Source organism: Phyllostomus discolor, chromosome 13, assembly GCF_004126475.2.
Source record: "Phyllostomus discolor isolate MPI-MPIP mPhyDis1 chromosome 13, mPhyDis1.pri.v3, whole genome shotgun sequence".
Lineage (NCBI taxonomy): Eukaryota > Metazoa > Chordata > Mammalia > Chiroptera > Phyllostomidae > Phyllostomus > Phyllostomus discolor.
In genome coordinates this window covers 38549431-38569490 of record NC_040915.2, presented here as the reverse complement: position 1 = coordinate 38569490, position 20060 = coordinate 38549431, and the positions used below count along the sequence as shown (strand labels likewise).

Below are 20060 nucleotides of genomic sequence, written 5' to 3'. Positions count from 1 at the left end.
AAGTGAGAGTTACTGGGACACAGTGGTTCAGACAGCACAGGGGTAGAAAACACAAACGCGGGCTTCTGCGTCCAGTCAGCGGAATGGCAGGTCATTCAGACTAACTGGACAATACGGTAAGTGCACAAAAATTGGTCAAAATATCAAAGCAAAACCAAAACCAAAACATCTACTTGAAGGCCTCAGATACAGGGGACAGGAACCAGGAGAAAGAAATATGGCAAAATGAGCCTCACATTGGGGTACCTTTTTCCCTACAGGTGCACCTGCCAATTCCAGGCCTGGCTAATGAATGAGAGAAACACGGCCCTGGCTGGTGTGGTTCAGTGGATTGAGTACTGGCCTGCGAACCAAAGGGTCGCCAGTTCGATTCCCAGTCAGGGCACATGCCTGGGTTGCAGGCCAGGTCCCCGGTTGGGGGTGTGGAAGAGGCAACCAATCCATGCTTCTCTTGCACACTGATGTTTCTCTCCCTTTCTTCTCCCTTCCCCTCTCTCTAAAATAAATAAATAAAATAATAAAAATAAATACATAAGAAAGTATACGGAATTAAAATGTATTAAAAAACAGTATTTAAATTTGGAGGTGAATACACAGAATTTAACAGAATTTGCACTGACTGATAAAGACCTGAAACCAAGCAGATGGCCGCTTCCTTGGCATAACCTTTAAAAATGTCTTCGCAGGCACAAAAGTTGCCACCACACTGAGGTATTCTCATTTATGTCGGTGGCTATTTTTCTTACGCCCATTACTACTGTTACTTAAAATTGTGAGGAGGTTTCACTTCATATAATCAGATAAGGAAGAAGCTGTAAGCACTATTTGCATATAAATAAGCTGCCATCCCTTGAGAAATTAAAAAGTCAAATGAAAAAATGACTACAGACAATAAAATAAGGTGACTGAGTATGAACTTAATATAAAAGAATCAACAGACATTTAAATGGACAAAACTTAAAAAAAATAAAAATAAAAAAATAAATTGACTAACCGTGATCTTAGTTAGAAAGGACCAAGACTGTGATAGCTGGCCTGTAAGTTTAACAGTAGGATGTGTTGTCTCTCTACCTACCTGTATCAGAAAAGCTGTTCTGCAAAGGTACACAAACAGAAGCAGCAAAACACCCAGGGGGACTCTGGGGGGGACGCAGTAACAGGGGAGACGAAGGCTGCCCGACAGTGAGGCGCGTCCCAGGCTGCAGGGAGCACTGCAGCGGCCCAGCACACCAGCAGTCGGACGGGGCAACGGTGCCGGAAAGTCCGGAAGCACAGAAGCTCACGGCTTCCGAAGGTCAGGGGACACCAGGCAGGGTGCAAGGGGCCCGCTCTCGGAAACACAGGACACGCGTGTGCACAGAGAGGGCCGCTACACGTGCGACACATGCAGTGCTCTCGGCTGTCCCGCCGCAAGGCCCGGGACGCACGGCCGAGGGACTGAGGAATCGGATCACTAAAACCTGCAGTAACGCCCCATCCTGGTAAGTTTAGGAAAACTCACTTCCGTCAGGATGACATCATCATCCAGGTCCTCTTCGTCCTGCTGCTGAGGAGCCGGGGTGATCATCATGGGAACTCCGTCCTCATCAGAGTCGTCAGATATGGTGATGGGTCCATCTCTGAGATTGATCCAGTCTGAGAGTGGGCAGGAACACTGTTACCAGGAGGCAGGCACAGTCCCATTCAGTCCTGTAGTTCGGCTTTCGCATGGAAAGGGTCAAGTCTAAAGCCAAGTTCATGGCTACTAGTATTTCAAGCAGCACATGCCCCTAAGCACTAAGAGCCATGTTTTCATGCTGATCTTTACCAATAATACATTTTGGGAATCACTTGAGAAAATATAACAATTACTATGCTCAAGATTATCAACTTTCCCTTAGGCTGGTGAAATATGTTGATAAAATCTGTCAATTTCCTAAAAGTGAAATCGTGGCCTCCAATTTCACCTCCAATCCTCCCAGGGAACAAAGCACTGTCATTCAAGCTGAGAGGTCTGAAGAAATGTTTCACTCAAAAATAGTAAAATTTCTGTTTAATATTTAATATACTAAAATTTGCTCACCTAAGACCTAAACCTTAAGTATCATTTATACAAACATACATCAGTGTTTTAGCCTCATATAACATCTATGACAGTAAGCAATTTAACTTTTCCAGTTTCTTTTAAAATATAGTCACAGTTAAACTTACATCTATATGTAAGCATTCTGTTTGGGGTCTCTAATTCCCTTAATTTGTTTGAAAAGAGATCTTGTTGGATGTGAATTACTGGATAACACAAACTGTTATTTTTTACCTGTCCATGAAGCTGTTAAAACTAAAATGGGCAATGAAGAGAAAAATGCATTAACTGTCCTAGAAAAAAAGGTTTAAAAATAAAAAAGGGAACAAATAAGAGGCCTCACATTACAAATTCTGAAATTCCTCCATTAAATGTCTGATTTCTTTCTCCAGGTTAAGGCCTCACATACAGAGTATAGCAAAAGTAGGCTTATAGTTGTGAGTACGCAAAACAGTTTATGCCTGTACTACTAACTATTGTACTGCTTTCCATAGGAGAAACTGTAAACCTACTGTTGCCCCAACTCGTATTTTTATGGCATCAAACAATTTGAAAAGCAGTAGAAAATCAACTATCTCATTTCAGTCCTGCAACAGAGCTGTGGTAATGCCAGGGACGGCAATCTGAAACAGCTAAGTCTATGTGCTCTGAGATCAGACTGCCTCGGTTCAAATCTCAGCTCTACCACATGCCAGCTCCATGCCGCTGTTGTCTAACTTTTAAACATCCGTTTCCTCAACATTACAAAAAGGTTAACAATGGTGCCCACCTCGAGTAACTGTATTAGTTAAGAGAGGTCACATAAAATGCCTGTTTATTATAGTACCTGACATGCAGTAAGGCTGCCTGATTTCAAGTCCACTGCTACCTGCACAGAACGATCAATCTAACAACTAACTGAACCGAGGGTCTGGGGAGTACGTGATACAGGACTTCTGGTCAAATCTGGCAGAATGAACTCAGGTGACTATCCTCACCACCTCCTGAAACCCAACTAAAACGGGAGCAAAGGAACTTAACAGTATAACCTCTCAAGAACACAGAGAGGAACGGAGACAAGAGCTGGCAAGGGATTTAAACAGATGGCCAGAGCTCTAGCCGAGTGGAGAAGGCTCAAACCCAGCCTGCGAGAGAGGGCAGCCAGCCAGAAGCGGCCCAATTCATGCTGCAGGATACTAGATTTTAAAAAAAGTATTTATTTTTAGGAAGAGGGGAAGGGAAGGAGTAAGAGAAGGAGAGAAACATCAATGTGTGACTGCCTCTTGCATGCCCCCCACTGGGGACCCGGCCCATGACCCAGACATGTGCCCTGATGGGAATCGAACCGGCGACCCTTTGGTTTGCAGGCCAGCACTCCATCCACTGAGCCACGCCAGCCAGGGCCGCACATATACGTTCTCTTCAAAACAGGACATTAGATGCATCTCATAAGCTTCAATAGATTGTATTTTCATTATCGTGAAGTTCAAAATTTTTTCCTAATTTTCATTGTGATTATTTTTTTAAATTCTCAACCAAGGACATTTTTTTAAATTACTTTTAGAGAGAGAGGAAGGGGGGAAGCAGGGAGGAGGGGGTAGAGGGTAGAAAAAGCGCGTGTGCGTGAGCCGAACAGAGAGACAGACAGACATCGATTAGTTTCCTTCTCATATGTCCCCAGCTGTGAGGGAATGCGCTACCTGGGTACGTGCCCTGACCGGGAACCGAACCCATGGCCTTTTGGTCCTCTGGATGATGCTCCAACAATCTGGGCCACAGCAGCCACAGCTCATTGTGGTTTCTTTGAACTATGGATTATTCTGAAGGGCATTCCTATTTTCCACACATATAGGGATTTTTCTAATTATATTTCTGTAACTGATCTATGACTTAATTCCAATGTGGTCAGAGAACATAATCTATATGGTTTCAATCCTCTGAAACTTGAAACTTATTTTGTGGTTCAAAAGATGGTCAATTTTGATCAATACATTGGGTATAATATTTCATATATGTCTATGTCAGGTTTGTTGATCATGTTCCCCCAATATTCTATACTCATACAAATGTTTGTGTGTGATTGCTCTTTCTCAGTTATCGAGAGAAACATGTTAAAATCTCCCACTGTGATTGTGGATTTGTTAATTTCTTCTTTTAGTTCTGCCAATTTTTGCTTCATATATTTAGACACCGTGTTACTAAGTGTGCAGGGATTAAAATTGTTTTAACTTCCCAGTGCATTCATCCTTTTATCATTATGAAATCTTTATTAATACTTCTGGCTAGGGTGTCTATTTTATCTGATAATATATAGACATACAAATTCTTTTTTTAGCTACTATTTGCATAATACACCTTTTTCATTCCTACACTTTTAACCTTTATCTTATCTTAATTTTTAAGCCTATTTTCACTGGGTTTAGAATTCTAGGTGAATGTCATTCAGCAATTGAAAAGGACTGAATTGCTCATATGAAATATCTGCAACAACGTGGATGGACTGCAAAATGAGGCCGAGCAGGAGGACTCGGGCACAAAGCGGATACACCGCATGCCTCCACGTGCAGGAACCCGCACAGCGAGAGAAGGCAGGCCGGCGCCGTCCTCGGGAAAGGAGCGGGGTGAAGGCTGACTGCAGAGAGGCGGAAAGGAGTGGGGTGAAGGCTGACTGCAGAGAGGTGGAAAGGAGTCTTTCTGGGGTGACAGGATGTTCTGCATCGTAACTGAAGTGGTGGTTATATGGGTGTACTCACTTTTCAAAACCCACTGAAATATACACTTACAATATGTGAATTCATTGTATATAAATTATAGCTTAATAAAGATTTCCAAAAAACCCCTATAGGGGATGGCATAATAAAAACTCCAAGTACAGCTAATAACAAAACAACTCCGTGGGCCAAAAAAGAAACCCTCAGCACGGGGGCGGGATATATAAAACCTGTGTGACAGAAACACACACCTGCAGGGGGCGCCCTTCTAGCTGCTGGGCGAGAGGCTGCCCAGTGCATGAATCGCTTAATAAAACCAATTAGATCTTTAAAATAACTACGTTAATTTTTACATGTTCAGAAAATTTGGAAATGATCATATATACAAATTATAGCTAAAACGTAAAACTTTCTTAATCACAGTAAATTACAGCTACAATCACTACCAAGTTAGAGTATAATAAGGAAATCCTTTAAAAATCAGCATTTCTTTGTAGTACTCTTAATTTGCATAGCTTAAGCAATTTTATTTTCCTCAATTTATTTGCTTAATAAAATTTGCTCTATTTTAAATGCTCTGAAAGCCAAATATATATAATTTACCCTCTGCTAGAAAAAAATCATCTTTATAAGCACCAAATATTATCAATCAGAAAACACACACACAAAAAATAACCCTAGTATAATCTCTTCCATATACTTGCAAAAAATTATCTTTTCCTACTCAGCACACAATTTTTTCATTTACTGATGTATAAATGGGAATTAGGATTTGGTAGAAAATTTCATATGCATTGAAGAATGAAGTTATAGAAATGCAAGCTCCTTTCCCTTTATGAATCAATGAATTTCCCCAAATTTAAAAAACTGTAAGACAAAAGAATACATGCCCTAAAATTTCCTCAGAGGAATTAAACCAGAATCTTCTGGCAAGAAGGAATCAAGCGTCGTCTGAGGGGCAGAAGCGGTGCAGCAGCAGCCTCAGCCCTGCTAGGGCCCTGTGGGTCTGGAGGAGGGTGTCCGTGTGGCTGCCCCCACTCCGGAAACGGAGAACGGCCACCACGGTCTACTCCGGTCTCCTGCGACCCCAGGGCTGCCTGACCACAGCTCCTTCTGCCCTGCAGAGTCACGGCTCGTTAACCTGCTCATGATGAGCGATCCTTCAACTCCCGTCCTGCCAGCGAGTGTCACCGTTTGACACAAAATTCTAGTCCGACGAGTCCATTTACACCTGATGTTGAGGCCTACAAATGAACCAACTCTGGGTTCTGCATGGTGCAAAATAGATTCATTTTAAAGAAGATATAACTGGCCCTGGGTGGTGTGGCTCAGTGAACTGAGCACCGGCCTGCGAACCAAAGGACTGCAGGTTCGATTCCCAGTTGGGGAACATGCCTGGACTGCCGGCCAGATACCCAAGTGGGGGCACATGAGAGGCAACCACACATGGAGGTTTCTCTCCCTCCCTCTCCCCCTAAAAAGAAATAAATAAAATCTTTAAAAAAATAAAAAAGAAGATATAACTGGATCGCTAAGGGAAAAAACAAGACGAAAAGGAGCACCAACACTCACCTTGCCCCTGGTGGCAGTGGAAGTTGTTCAAGTGAATCACTTCTTCACTGTTATTTCCCTCTGCCATTTCCAAGTGCGGGCGCACACGCGTGTGCTTGCTAATACCTAAACATGGTGACCGTCCGTCCCAAAAGCTCTGAGAAAAATAAGAACAAAAGGAACATTAAGAATGAAGAAAATACCAGTGGCCTAAAACTTAGTATTTTTACAAAGTATTATAATACCGTTTTATGGATAATTGAAATAAAAATTCTCATTGAATGTAAAAAAAAAAAAAAAAGAAAAAAATCAAAACTCTGCCCACATATCTGGTCAAGGTAGCAGCACCCTAAGCTTATGGTGAAAATACCACTTAAAAAAAAAAAAACACCTAAATGACTGCATTACTAAAAGCTAGTAAAAGAAGAAAAAAATGGAGTAATAAAAAAAACCAATTACTGCAAAAGAATATATGAAAGAGAAATGAAAGATCAAATAACAGGACATAAAAAACAAAAAGTACACTTAAAAACTCAATTATGGTAACCTACAGAATGGGAGGAAATATTTGCAAATCATCTGATAAGGGGTTAAACTCCAAAATATACAAAGAACTCATATAACTCAATATCAAAAATACAAGTAATTTGCAATCCAGGGAAATGCAAATCAAAACCACAGTATCACCTCATACCTGTCAGAATGGCTATCACCACAAAGACAAGATGTAAGTACTGGTGAGGACATGGAGAAAAGGGGCACCCTCGTGCACAGTCCGTGGGGATGCAAACCAGCAGCAACACAGCCGTGCAAAAAGGCTTGACGCTCGATCAATTACAGGGGAAAACACGCATCCCAGAGAGACACGACAGTCCACGGCCAGAAACCTGTGGTACAGGAACGCATGCTTATACGCGCCAGGGGTCTGCACAAGCATGCTCACAGGCACGTTAATTCTCCAAGCCAGAAACAGAAAGGGACACACGTCAATGACAGAGTGGACAAAACACTATGGTACGTTCACACAATTAAAGCCCACAGCACAAAAAAAAAGCCATCACAGTCATATAGAGCTTGGAGATATAAACATGATGACTGGGTGGAAGAATCCAGACATAAAAGTATTTATGTTGAATGGCTCCATTTAGATAATGTTCAGGCATAGGTCTAAACTTGATTATTTGGGGTGAAACTTCTCTGTGTGCATTGTAGTTAGGGGAAACAAGCTGGGGGGGGGGGGAAGTGGGTGCCTGTGTGAAACAGTTGTTTGGGAATCACGAGATGATTATTGCTTTCAATTCTTTCGTAGTTTGACTTTGAACCACTTTCCTGCTTTAATTTGATGAGAACTAGAAGAATGAAAATCAATAAATGAGAACTGAAAGGATACAATTATGCCTGCTACAGGTCCTCTCCAGCTCCAAGATTCTATCTTTAACTTACCCACTCAACATTTTCTTTGCCTCTAAGAGATCTCAGTTTTCTCTGCTTCCCTGGGAGAAATCAAGAGCTCTAGAGGAGGTAAGCTCCAGGCTCTGGCTTCCCACTAATCGTCTGTAGTTAATAGTCGTATGATAGCAGCATTTTTTTAACTTAGAAAATACAAAGTTGTGTATCAAGAATGTTTTACAACAGAATTCCCTGGTATCTATAAAAGGACAAAGATACCGCAAATTCAAAAAATGACAAATCCAAGAATAAGTTTGGGTCTCTCATTGGATGTAACAGTAATGGGACTTATGAAGTGACTTCAAGGACTTTACTATGTTTTCTTCAAATATTTTTTATACTATTTTGAACTACAACAGCCAAGTCTCTTATTTCTTCTCTTACCACAACTAGGTTCCTTCCATTTTACACAGGTAATCAAAAGGAAATGTGATTTATTTTATACCCAATTTAGTTAGAATGCCAATCTTGAAGTTAAGCCAGTTGGGAGTGGTGCTTTAAAAGCCAGATTTCTCGTGCACACACAGGGGACGGGAGCTGCGGTGAGAAAAAGAATCTGGCGATGGAATTTGACCAGCTTCTCTGCAGCAGCCACTCAGCCCTCTGACACTCAGTCCTCTCATCTGGGCTTCCTAGCAGGCTGCTTAGGTATAAACCTGGGTTCACCCTTTAGTGAATCAGTAACCTTGTAAATTGCTCAATCTCTTGGGCCTAAGGGTTCCTCCATTTGTAAAATGAGAATACAGTTATTTTAAAATGTAATTGTGTTAAATATGTATAAAGTTTTTAGCACAGTGCCTGGTGCACAGCAACTGTCGCATTACCACCCTTATCATTATCTGTGAAACAGAAAGAGCTACTCTTATGAGGCAGTGCTGACGATTAAATAAAAAGAGCTTCATCACAAGTACACAGTAGAGGATGCAGTGTTTATTAATAATAAAAGTTGATAATACAGCAAAACAAGAGGGAGGACTCTATTTCCCTCTTGCAAGTTACTTTTCACTAGTAGCGTGACTATTCACAGTAAAGCTTCCTTCCTTCTACAAAACAAACTTCATTTTCCCTCTGGAAGCAGCAAGAAGCTATGTACTTCTTGATCAGACAACTGAAGAGAATAGCTGAAAAAAGGTGAGGTTCAGAAACTGGAATGCCACCCAAGAAAGATTATGTCAGTTCTTACCTCTTCTCTTTATTGTAACAGTTATAGGTATGTTAATGACTACAGTTTATAGTCAAATATCAGTTAATGTTTCCAAAAATAAAACTAAAAATCAGCACATATTTTTTCCACTCTGTAACCGAGGAGAATCTTCCGTAGAAGTACTACATTGTAAACATTTAAGAAAATTAGGTGGCAGTTCTTCTGTGTTCCCTTCCACTCCAACACTGTCTTCCCTTTCACGGCTGAACCAACACAGGAGAAGGAGCTCACACCTGAATCGCCTGCTCCCTGTGCCCGTGACTGTGTCTCACTCGCAGCTGCATTCCCAGTGTCTCAGAGTCGGTTTACCGAGTGGCTCCAAACGCAGCTCTCACTGTCCAAGCTGGAGGTGTAAATCAGGACCACGTGTAACCCGAGTCAGGTAAAACGGCTTAAATGACAACCTTCAGTTTATCAGGATTTTCTTCAGTTATAAAGTATGGCCCGTCACAGAAAATTTGGAAAAAAAAAAAAAAGTCAGGAGAAAAGAAAGGCATCATCCATGGTTCCCTCATGCAATTTCCTGGCTTTTGGACTGCATCCTTGCTTCCTACGGCCAGAGACAGATGGGCCTAACAGTCGTTTCCTTCTCATCCTTCCATTCAGGGGCCCCTCCACTCTTCCTTACGCATGCTCCTGGTACAACACCGCTCGGTCCTGGGGTCCTGCAGTGCTCCTGCTGTCCAGAGTGAGCTCCATAAATGTGCCTGTCACTTCTGCAAACACTGAGTCTGGGGCAATAAAAGATGTTTCAGATTTAATGAGTCCATCTACAAACACCACAGGAAAGGTGGGCAAAGCAGAGACAAAGCAGAAGCAGAGTCAAGCACAGGCTGGGAGCCACGGACATGCCCATCACAGCAGCCCCCACAGGCTTCTTCTTAGCAGGTTTTTCAAGTGTCTGTAAATAATTTTTGCTTCTCATTCAAATGCTAGTTTCTCATCTTAACCAGTATTTGGATATCTACTAGTATATTTAAATATACTAATATTTAATAAATATTAAGTCAATACAACAGAAGTTAATAACGGCTATTTCGAAGTAGTAAGTTTAAAGTCATTTTTGCTTCCTTACATTTTCTAATTTTTTATACTAAATTGATATTATTTACATTAACACCTAAAAATTAAAATACATTAGCCCTGGCTGGTGTGACTCAGTGGATTGAGTGTCGGTCTGTGAACCAAAGGGTCGCTGGTTCGGTTCTCAGTCAGGACACATACCTGGGTTGCAGGCCAGGTCCCCAGTAGGGGGCACGGGAGAGGCAACCACACACTGATGTCCCTCTCCCTTTCTTCCTTCCCTCCCCCTCCCCCTCTTTCTAATCTTTTTAAAAACATGGAGTCCCATCAATGAGAGAAAATGTGCATACAATTAGGTACACTAAAAAGCAGAAAAGCGTCAGTGCAGGAGAAAGCCTATTGCAGCTGGGGAAAGGCGGGCCGTCCAGAAACACTTCCCAGAGGCAGCAGTGTCTAAGTTAAACTGAGCGCAGTGCCAGCTCCAGGCTTAGCCTCTAGGAGAGGCAGCAGCTCCTGAAGCCCAGAGCCACCACGCAAGAGGTCCGAATGCACTGCTGGTGAGATCACATGGAAAGCCCCGACCCCGCACCCGGACGGGGCCAGGCCCGCCGAGCCCTGCCTTCCAGCAGCCTGACAAGGCTCAGGAGTGAGGAAGCCATTTTGCATGTGGGACCTCCAGCCCTGGCCACCCTGTGGGACAGCATGAGCATCAGAAAAAAATGGCCCAGGTGAGCCTTTCCCGATCTCCCGACTCACAGAACTGTCAACAACTAAAACTGTGGTGTCGGATTAGGTCACTGAGCGTGGGGTGGTTTGCTATGTAGCAACAGCTAGCCAATGCAGACCGAGCTCTGACTTTATTGTCCACTCAACGGGAAGCGGCGCAGAGTTCTGCTTCAGGAAAGCCAGCCCAGCTGCAGTGCGTAGGGCAGGCCGTAGAAGACACCTGGCGGCAGGGCACGCAGAGACAAGGGCTGGCGAAGGCTGCAGGGGAGCTAACAGTAAGCAGGGGAGCTAACAGTAAGCAGGGGAAGAGAAAGGCACACGATACTGACTGCAGAATTAGATTCACTGGGATTTTTGTATGTAATCAGTCCTCAGGGCAACAGAAAGAAAGGAGGCATAGGTGACCTAGATGTTGAAATCAGGTGACTGAAGGATGGTGATACTATTAAGTATAAGGCAGGTGAGGAACTCAGAATAAGAAAGTGCGACGAGTATTAAATACATTGACAAAAATGGAAGAACGAAGGTAAAACACCATCCATAATTAAGGCGAAAGACTTACACGAACGGAAGAGAAACCAAAGTATATCATCATGCATAACTAGATATAATTATGCGAACAATTAGTCTGGAGTGTACGAGAGCTCTAAAAATCCTGTAATTAGTTGTGTGTGTGTGTCCTTTTTTTTCTTTGGCAATAGAAGAGGTTTTAACCCAAAAATTAAATTCAAAATCTTATTTGGGTAGGCTAAAGAGTTTAACATATAACATTAAGATTTCCCTTAACTGTCAATTGAACCCTGGCTGAGAAACCAGGACAGTAAGAACATTCTCATCTACAAGGCGGTGGGGGATGGGAATCAATGTTTTCAAGGACCCTTTTATAGTTGAATACTACATGAACCCATGACACCCCGTCCCTTCCACCCCAATACTGCCTACAGGCTCTCCCCTGCCACATTTGAACACAGCCCCGAGAGCCTGCTTGTCTGAACCACAAGTCTCACCATGGTAGGGCCTGTGAAACCCTGCCGCACAGGACCCCTGCTGGCACTGCTAGCCTCGCCTCCTGCCTCTGGCCAGCTCACCATTCCGCGGAGATCATGGCCGTTTCTCGCAGGGGGCATGCTCCTTCCTTCCACTCTGGCTCTCTTCTCTGGCTGGATTATCCTCCACTGCCTGTCTCGGACCCAATGAACTTGATCGTCCTGCTTCATCTTGAGTGTCACTTGCTCAGACAGAGACCTTTCCTGACTATCTCCAGTGTCCAGTCACACCTCTCTCATTCCTTCCAAGGACTCGGCAAAAGTGTCATCTACAATTACTCAGGCAGCTGCATTTAACGTCCATCTCCTCCGCTAAAACAAGTTCCACGAAGATGGGGCCCCGCATCTTATCCAGTCCCCTGAGCCCAGGACATGCACACGGCCCGGCACGAAATTAATACTCCCTACGAGGTTTTGCTGAATAAATATCCACAGTACCAGAGCAGGATGATTAGGAGCATGAGCTCTGGAAGCAAACTGAGTCACGTTCTAGCTCAGGCCCTTGCAAGCTTTGTGGTTAGGTACGCTATTTTGTAGCACATTTTCTTCCTTTTAGAATACAGTAAAACCCACGTCACTGAGGATTAAGAGTTAGCCTGCGGAAGACGCTTAGAACAGTGCCACACGGCATCCTGTTCTGTGCTATCACTGTATTATCGGCAATGACGACAACACAGCACGGTAAGTAGGTGCGCGACCAGTGAGAAGTCTGTGAAAATCTGCACAGCCTAGAACAGAGCAAACACTCATTAATTAAACAGTGGCCACCGGCGGTAACAGACACAGATTCTCTTGGCCATCCCAGTTCAGAAACTTTGTCTCCGCGACTCCCATCCCCACTTCGCGGACTCGCGCCCTCCGGGGCTGCAGGGCTCCCCTCCGGGGCTGCAGGGCTCCCCTCCGCGGCTGCTGCCAGCCCTCCGGGTAAAAATCGAAAGTCTGCGCCTGCCGCTACTTCCTCAAGTCCAACCCCTCCCCACCCCCGGCCGCGGCCGCGAGCACTCGCTCGGACGCAAACAGAGCCGGGCCAGTCCCGAGCGCCCTCCTCCGGACCGGGTCCCGGAGTCGGGGTCCGCCCCAAGTCTCCCCCGCCCTCCGCCCGCGGGGCACGGTCCCCGTCCCGAAGCAGAATGCCTGGGGCGGGCCCTGCCGGGGCACCTGTCCCTGCGCACTGCGGTGGTCCGCAGGGCCCCTGGCCAGCGCGCGGGGAGCGGCCCTAGAAACTGAAACGGGCCCCGCGGGCACTCCGGGCGGCTCGTCACGGCCCTGAAGTGGCCCGAAGTTTGGGACCCGCGTTGCGCAGCGCTCGGCCCCGGCCGAGCGGGAGCGACGGGGTCGTTCGCCGCCCCGCACCGCAGCACGTGCGTCGGGACCCCCGCCTCCGCGCCGCAGGGGCTCGCGCGCACCTGCACGGCCCCCCAGCGGAGTCCGCGGCTGCAGGGCTGCGGCCCGACAGCCCCGGGGCCGCCGGAGTTCAAAGTCGCAGCGCGTCGCCCCCCGCGCTGACGCCGCCTCCCGGGAGGTGCCGTCCTGCAAACTCGGACTTTCGGCGCTTTCGCCCTCGCGCCGCGGGCGGCCGGACCGGCCCGCGAAACTTCCCGAAGTGCGGGGAGCGGGGGAGGGTCCGCCGGCCGCGCGCGCCTTTGTGGCGCCCGCCTCGCGGCCGGCCCCGCCGCTCCGGCCGGCCCGGCGCCCCGCGCCCCCGCCGCCCCTCACGGCCGAGGCCCCCGCCCCGACCCCGGGCTGAGGGAGGCGCCGGGCGGAGACGCCGCTCGCCTCGCGGAGGAGCGGGGCGCGCCCCGCGGCCGACACTTACTCGCCGCTCAACTCTCCGGCTCGCCAGGGGGGCTTGGCGGCGTCCGTCGCCTTCCGTCGCCGGGGCTTTTAGTGTCCAGAAGCCGCGGCCGACAGCTCCGCCGCCGCCGCCGCCGCCGCCGCCGCCGAGGCCCCAGCTGCGCTCCTTCCGGCCCTGCCGCGGCGTCACCTCGCGCCTGCGCACAGCGCCCCCTCCCGACTAATGACAGGAAGAACCATAGAGGCTCGCCGGGGGCCCGGGAGGAGGGGCTTGGGGACCGAGACCATAGAGAGGAACGCGCGGCCGCGGCTCCCTCCCGCTACCGCCGCGCTGAGCCTCGACTCCCCCCCTGGGCGGGAGGACGGCGGGAGCCGAGACTCCCTCGACCCCGCGAGGTGTTCCCGGCGCCCTGGGGTTGAAAAGGGCGTGGGGGCAGGTGGCCGTGGGAAGCTACTGGCTAGTCACCTATTTGCACGCGTTGCCCTCGCCGAGCCACTCATTCATTCAGCGCACAGGTTCGGAGGGCTTCCTGCGTGCCAGGCCCTGTTCTGGGCTTTGGGCATGCGAAGGTAAAGAGGTCCCTGGTCTAAGGACGTTTATGTGTTAGCGGGCAAGTCAATAACTAGTGAACTAACTAACTAAAATACTGGCTCAGGCAGAAAGTGTTTCGGGGGAAAAAAAACACGGAAAAATAAAGCAAGGAAAGGCATAGAGAGTGACCGTGACAATAGGATGGGCAGAGACAATGGCCCCTGAGGAGAGGACATCGAGCAGCAAACTGAATGAAGTTACGGGGTGAGCCAAGGTGACCCCCCAGAGGGCGAGCACTCCTGCAGATGGCATTAGAAAGGCTGGTGCCTGGTGTCTGGGAGAACAGCGCGTGGCTGCAGTGCGGCGGCAGAGACGGTAGGGGGCGGTAGGGAGCGGGATTGGCCAGGTGGTAGCAGCCTGAATCTTAGAAGTTCTTAATAAGGAATTTGGATTTTATTCTAAGTGTAATGGAAGCTGCTAGAGAATCGGGAGCAGGGATGTGAGTATAGCTGCTTATATTTTGCAAAGATCACTCTGGTGGCTGTTTAGAGAATAGACTATGAAGGGGTAAGATCAGACAGAAGCAGGAAAGCCAGTTGGGAAGCTACTGCAGGCGTCTAAATAAGCAGCAGTGGCAACTCGGGCTAGTGTGGTCAGGGAGGGGGCAGTGAGAAATCATCAGATTAGGATTTTTTTTTAAGGTAGAAGAGAGAGATGCACGATTGGACTGGATGTGGGTTGAGAGAGAAAGGAAGGAGTCAAGGATAACTACAAGATTTTTGGTTGGTGCAACTGGGTCCACAGTGGCTCCATTCACAAATGTGGGGGGAAATGGGGGGAACAGATGTTGGTCAGGGTAGGGACCCGTGTGAACACATTTTGGACATATTAAATTGCCAACAAGCCCTACGTCGTGATGTCAACAGGCAATCGCAGTCGTGCGTCACTTCGGGGAGGGGGTATGTTCTGGGAAATTCGTCTTGAGGCGATTCCGTCATTGCGTGAACTCCACAGAGTGCACTCACACAAACCCAGAGGTACAGCCTGCCGCACACACTCTGGGCTATGTGGCAGGCAGCCGGTTGCTCCCAGGCTACACACCTGTGCAGCGCATCACTGCACTGGATGCTGCAGGCACCTGTGACACAATGGTAAGTATTTATGGGCCTAAACATATGTGCACATAGAAAAGGTGCAGTAAAAATAGGTATAAAAGATAAAAAGTGGCTCACATGTATAGGGCACTGCTGACCCTGCTCCATCCTATCAAGATGCCCCAGCCCTGGCTGGCATAGCTCAGTGGATTAAGCATAGGCCTGGGAATCAGAGGGTTGCTGGTTCGATTCCCAGTCAGGGCACATGCCGGGGTTGCAGGCCAGGTCCCCAGTGCGGGGGGGATACATGAGAGGCAACCACACATTGATGTCTCTATCCCTCTCTTTCTCCTTCCCTTCCCCTCTCTCTGCAAATAAAATCTTGAGGAAAAAAAAAAAAGATGCCCCAGGTGAGCCCACCCCTGCTCTCTCAACAGACAAGAAAACAGAGGAGCTGGGAAGGGAGCAGCCTTTCCAGACTTCGGACATTTGAGCAGTCCTACTGCAATACTTGCCTGACCCGCTTATTGCCCCCCCCAGTGATATTTTTCCTTAGACCGATACATTTTTGTTAAAACATTTACTTTAAAAGAAAATGCCATGTCACACTATATAAAGAGAATGCAAGTCTCACTTTCTTTCTTTTTTTTTTTTTTAAAGATTTTACTTATTTATTTATTTTTAGAGAGGGAAGGGAGGGAGAGAGAGAGAGAGAGAGAGAGAAACATCAATGTGCGGTTGCTGGGGGTTATGGCCTGCAACCCAGGAATGTACCCTGGCTGGGAATCGAACCTGGGACACTTTGGTTCCCAGCCCGCGCTCAATCCACTGAGCTATGCCAGCCAGGGCTGCAAGTCTCACTTTCCATAAGCAGAAAGTAACCATCAAAACACATTCCATGAAATAGCCCTGGCTGGTGTAGCTCTGCCGATTGAGCATGGGCTGTGAACCAAAGGGTCACCAGTTCAATTCCCAGTCAGAGCACATGCCTGGGTTGTGGGCCAGGTCCCCAGTGGGGGTGTGTGCGAGAGGCAACCACACATTGATGTTTCTCTTCCTCTCTTTCTCCTTCTCTTCTCTTCTCTCTAAAAATAAATAAATAAATAAATAAATAAAATCTTAAAAAACATTCTATGAAATAAAACAATATTATTGAATTGGTATCATTAAACAAACCGATGAGCTACAATAAAAACTGAGGGAATTAAATCTGGAGTGATATGTATAACTGAAAACAAGCTTCATTAAGAGCGAAATGGAATCCTTTGTAATCAATCAGCAGTAAAGAGGTATTGGGTTCCTGGTGTTAATTTCAAGGACAAATGAGCTGCTGCGTCATCAACAGGAACAGTCACTTTTGTGGTTGTTGTTGTTGTTTGCTATTCAGCACCAAGAATCAAAAAGGGCAAAAATATCTCCCTGCAGGTGAAACTGTATCAACAAGTGATGCTTTGCTATTGTCCTGGGAAGAGACACGGAAGTCCCATCTTCGGAACTCGGCGTCCTCTGTCCTGACCTCCCTCCCCGGAGGTGTGAACCACCCACGGCACCCTGAGCCCTTCCGATGAGTCACCGAGGCGCTGCTGCCTTTATTGCACTTTCTGGCTACAATGAGCAGCGTGTGCCCGTGACCTGCAGAATCATTCGAGCTGGTAGAGGACCGCTGTTTTCACAGTCTGTGCAGCATCACTTTGCTCCCCAGAGCTCACCTGCGGCACTGCCATCAGCTTTATCAAGATGAAGCGGCGCTGGTCTGGCCATGGGGGAAATTATTCCTGAACTCTGCCTGCTTTCAGAAGTAGTAATTTCCTGCTATTCTGGCCCGCTGCTTTTTTTTTTTTTTAAATCAATGTTATTGCAGTGTAATTTATATGCAATACAATGCACCCAATTTAAGTGTACACTTCTATCAGTTTGGGCAGATTTATATACCCAGGCAACCCCCACCATAATCAAGTCAGGGATCATTCCCATCACTCCAAAACATTCCCTTGTGCTCCTTCCTCGTTGATCTACTACCCCCATCCCCGGTGCTAGGCAACCGATTATCTGTTTTCTGTCACTTCAGATTAGAATGGCTTTTTCTGTAGTTTCAGATAAATGAGATCATAAAGCATGTGCTCTTGTGTCTGCTTTCTTCTGCTCAACATATGTTTATTTTTCCAGGTATTTTTTTCTGTGGTGAAACACACATAAAATGCATCATCTTAACCGTTCTTAAGTATATTAAAACACATTCATAATGTTTTTTGCAGCCATCATCACCATCGATCTCCATAACATTTTCCATTTTGCAAAACTGAAATTCTACTCCTGTTAAACAATAACTCTCCTTTCCCCCCAGCTTCTGGCACCCACCATTATACTTTCTGCCTCTAAGAATTTGACTCCTCCAAGTGTCTCTCGTGAGTGGAATCATACAGTACGTGTCCTTTTGCGACTGGCTTATTTCACTTAGCATAATGTCCTCTGGGTTCATCTACATTGTAGCCTGTGTCAGAATCTTCTTTCTTTCTAAGGCTGAATTATATTCCGTTAAAAGGATGCACCAGGCTTTGCTCACGCATTCATCTGTCAATGGACACTTGGGTTGCTTCTGTGCTTTAGCTGTTGGGAACAATGTTGCCACGAACACGGCGGTAAGCATCGCTCTCACAGCCCCTGCTTCCAATTCTTTTGCATGTACACCCGGAAATGAAGTTGCTGAATCGTATGGTAATTTTATTTTTAACTTTCAAGGAACTATCACATTGTTTTCTGCCTCTCGGTGACGCAGAGAGGCTTGGGTCTTCTCCCTGTGGCCTGCCGCCGTGTGGGCTGGGATTCTTAGAAAATATATAGCTGGATTCCCTGATGGAACATCCCAAGAGCAAGGCTTCTACGAGAGAAGCAGCAGAAGCTGCCAGTCCCGGGGCCTTAGCTTGGGATTCTCAGAACAGCCCTTGCCCTGCATTCTCTTGGGGAAGTGGGGTTCGAGTGCATTCCCATGTCCTGGCATTGTCTGCGGAACAGATGAAACCTCAAATGCACAGGCAGCTCCAAGCCAGGGGTGTCGGGCTCATTGTCACTGGGGGCGCATCAACCTCGCAGCTGCGTTCAAAGGGCTGAAATAATTTTAGGACTGTGTACATGTAACTCCTTAACAGTTCAGGAGTTGAAATTACATTCATCCCTTTGAAGGCAACCCGGAGGCTGATGTGGCCCCCGGTGTAAATGAGTTTGACACCCCTGCTCTAAGAAGGCAATGATGTACGTTGTAATCTCAAGGGTAACAACTACAGAATAATGAAATTATACATGTTAATAGAGGGGAACTGGCATCATTAAAATACTTGATCCAACCTTACAGCCAACCTTACGATTTGAAATTAATGATAAAGGCAGGTTGAAAGATTCCACATTTGAAAATGAAATAGCCTATCACTGAATAACTCAAGTTAAAATGGGAACTACAAAGGAGACCCAGCAAGATTCAGAACCGAATGCTGCAAAAACCACCTCATGGCAACACACCACCACAAAAGAAGTACATAATGGCAATTGATTAGTTTAAACACGCTTATTGAGAAACAAAAAGGTCTAAATATTGAACTCAAGAGGCAAACCCGAAGCGACGAGAAGAAAGAAAACAATAAAGATAAGGTCAGCTCCGGAGCCAACCGGACAGATGTTAGAGGGGAAAAAAGGAAAGAATCTTTAAGGAGATGGATACCCCTCAGATCAAGAAAACAAAAGTTAAGGTTGAAATAAATGACAAATCCAATAAAAAGTTATATATATATTCTTATACACAAGAATATAATCAATAACCATATGGCGATGAACTTGGAAATTTAGAGGACGTGGTATCTTGGTTTGTGTTCTTCCCAACGACTCGGAGACAAGGATGAAAATGCAGGTGGTGTCTTGGGGACATGATCGTCAGTGACACCCAGGGGCACGAGGGGAAGGGAGACAGGAAAGGAAGCTAACAAAGTGTGATATTGCGTCAGTTTCCTTTGAAGCTTAATCCCACTGGGGACTGTGGGAGACAGGCAGAACACACGTCAAAGTGAGCCCACCCACGAGCTGAGGGGGCCGGGGTTTTAGTTCGCTGACTCGCCATCTGTCTTTGCTTGCGGGCTGTTCCCAGGGCCGTCCTCCCTCCGGCACCTGTGGCTGGCCCCGTGTACAGTCCGAGGACACTCCCAGCAGCCAGCCAGAGAGGCTCCGAGCCCGGGAGCCACTGGCGTTCCCAGGAAGCGGCCTTTGGAGGGTCCGTGGGTGCCCCTGGTGAGGCGCGGGCGCTTCTCCTCCAAGTCACACTTGATGTCCCATCGCCCACGTGTCCCCGTTCATTCTGCTTCGCCACTGATCCTTCAAAGTGGTGGCTGGTCCTGATTTATTTTGGGGAAAAAAAGCCACAAAAACCAAAACAAACAAACAAACAAACAAAAAAACCCTCAAAACAGGATTACTGGGATAAGTCACAAGGCCCCCTCCTGCAACTGGTCCTTCCATTTGTGCTGGGGTTGGCGGGTGCCTCTCTCCCCGCCCCCACCCCGTCCCGTATCTTCAGCCAGTTCTGCTGTTGATCCGCATGGATGGCTGGGTACGGCGACCTTCCTCTCGGAGAGGTCCGGACCCCGGTTACCGAACTCCCGGTTAGGGGTCAGGCCTTCGTCCCTGCCCTGTTCTGATGGTCACCAGGCACAGAAGCCCTGAGACGCGATTCGGGGGATCTCCGGAGTTCCTCGTGCTCCCTATGTGCTCTGGGGCCTGTTATCTCGCCGATGGAGCAACTCCTGTCTCTGCCTGCTGCTCCGTGGGCACCAGGGGGCCCCAGTGACCCGGCGGCAGTCACGGCTCTCGGCTACGTGGAATCCGCACTGTGTGCCCTGGTGCCAACA

At 47.1% G+C, this 20060-nt stretch overlaps 1 protein-coding gene across 2 annotated transcripts in view; it reads right to left on the bottom strand.

Annotated features, from left to right (window-relative positions):
* The window catches only part of RNF216 (ring finger protein 216), a 104626-nt gene extending 90879 nt beyond the window's left edge, over positions 1-13747 (bottom strand). Inside the window, exons 1-3 of one of the 2 annotated variants that reach the window (XM_028527268.2) lie at positions 13568-13747; positions 6325-6460; positions 1502-1635 (exon numbers count right to left, since the gene is read on the bottom strand). In XM_028527268.2, the coding sequence (XP_028383069.1) occupies positions 1502-1635; positions 6325-6391 (201 nt within the window). In that variant the 5' untranslated portion in view covers positions 6392-6460; positions 13568-13747. The remainder of the gene's footprint in view (positions 1-1501; positions 1636-6324; positions 6461-13567) is intronic. The other variant, XM_028527270.2, reaches the window with a different exon arrangement.
* Positions 13748-20060: the final 6313 nt, after the last annotated feature.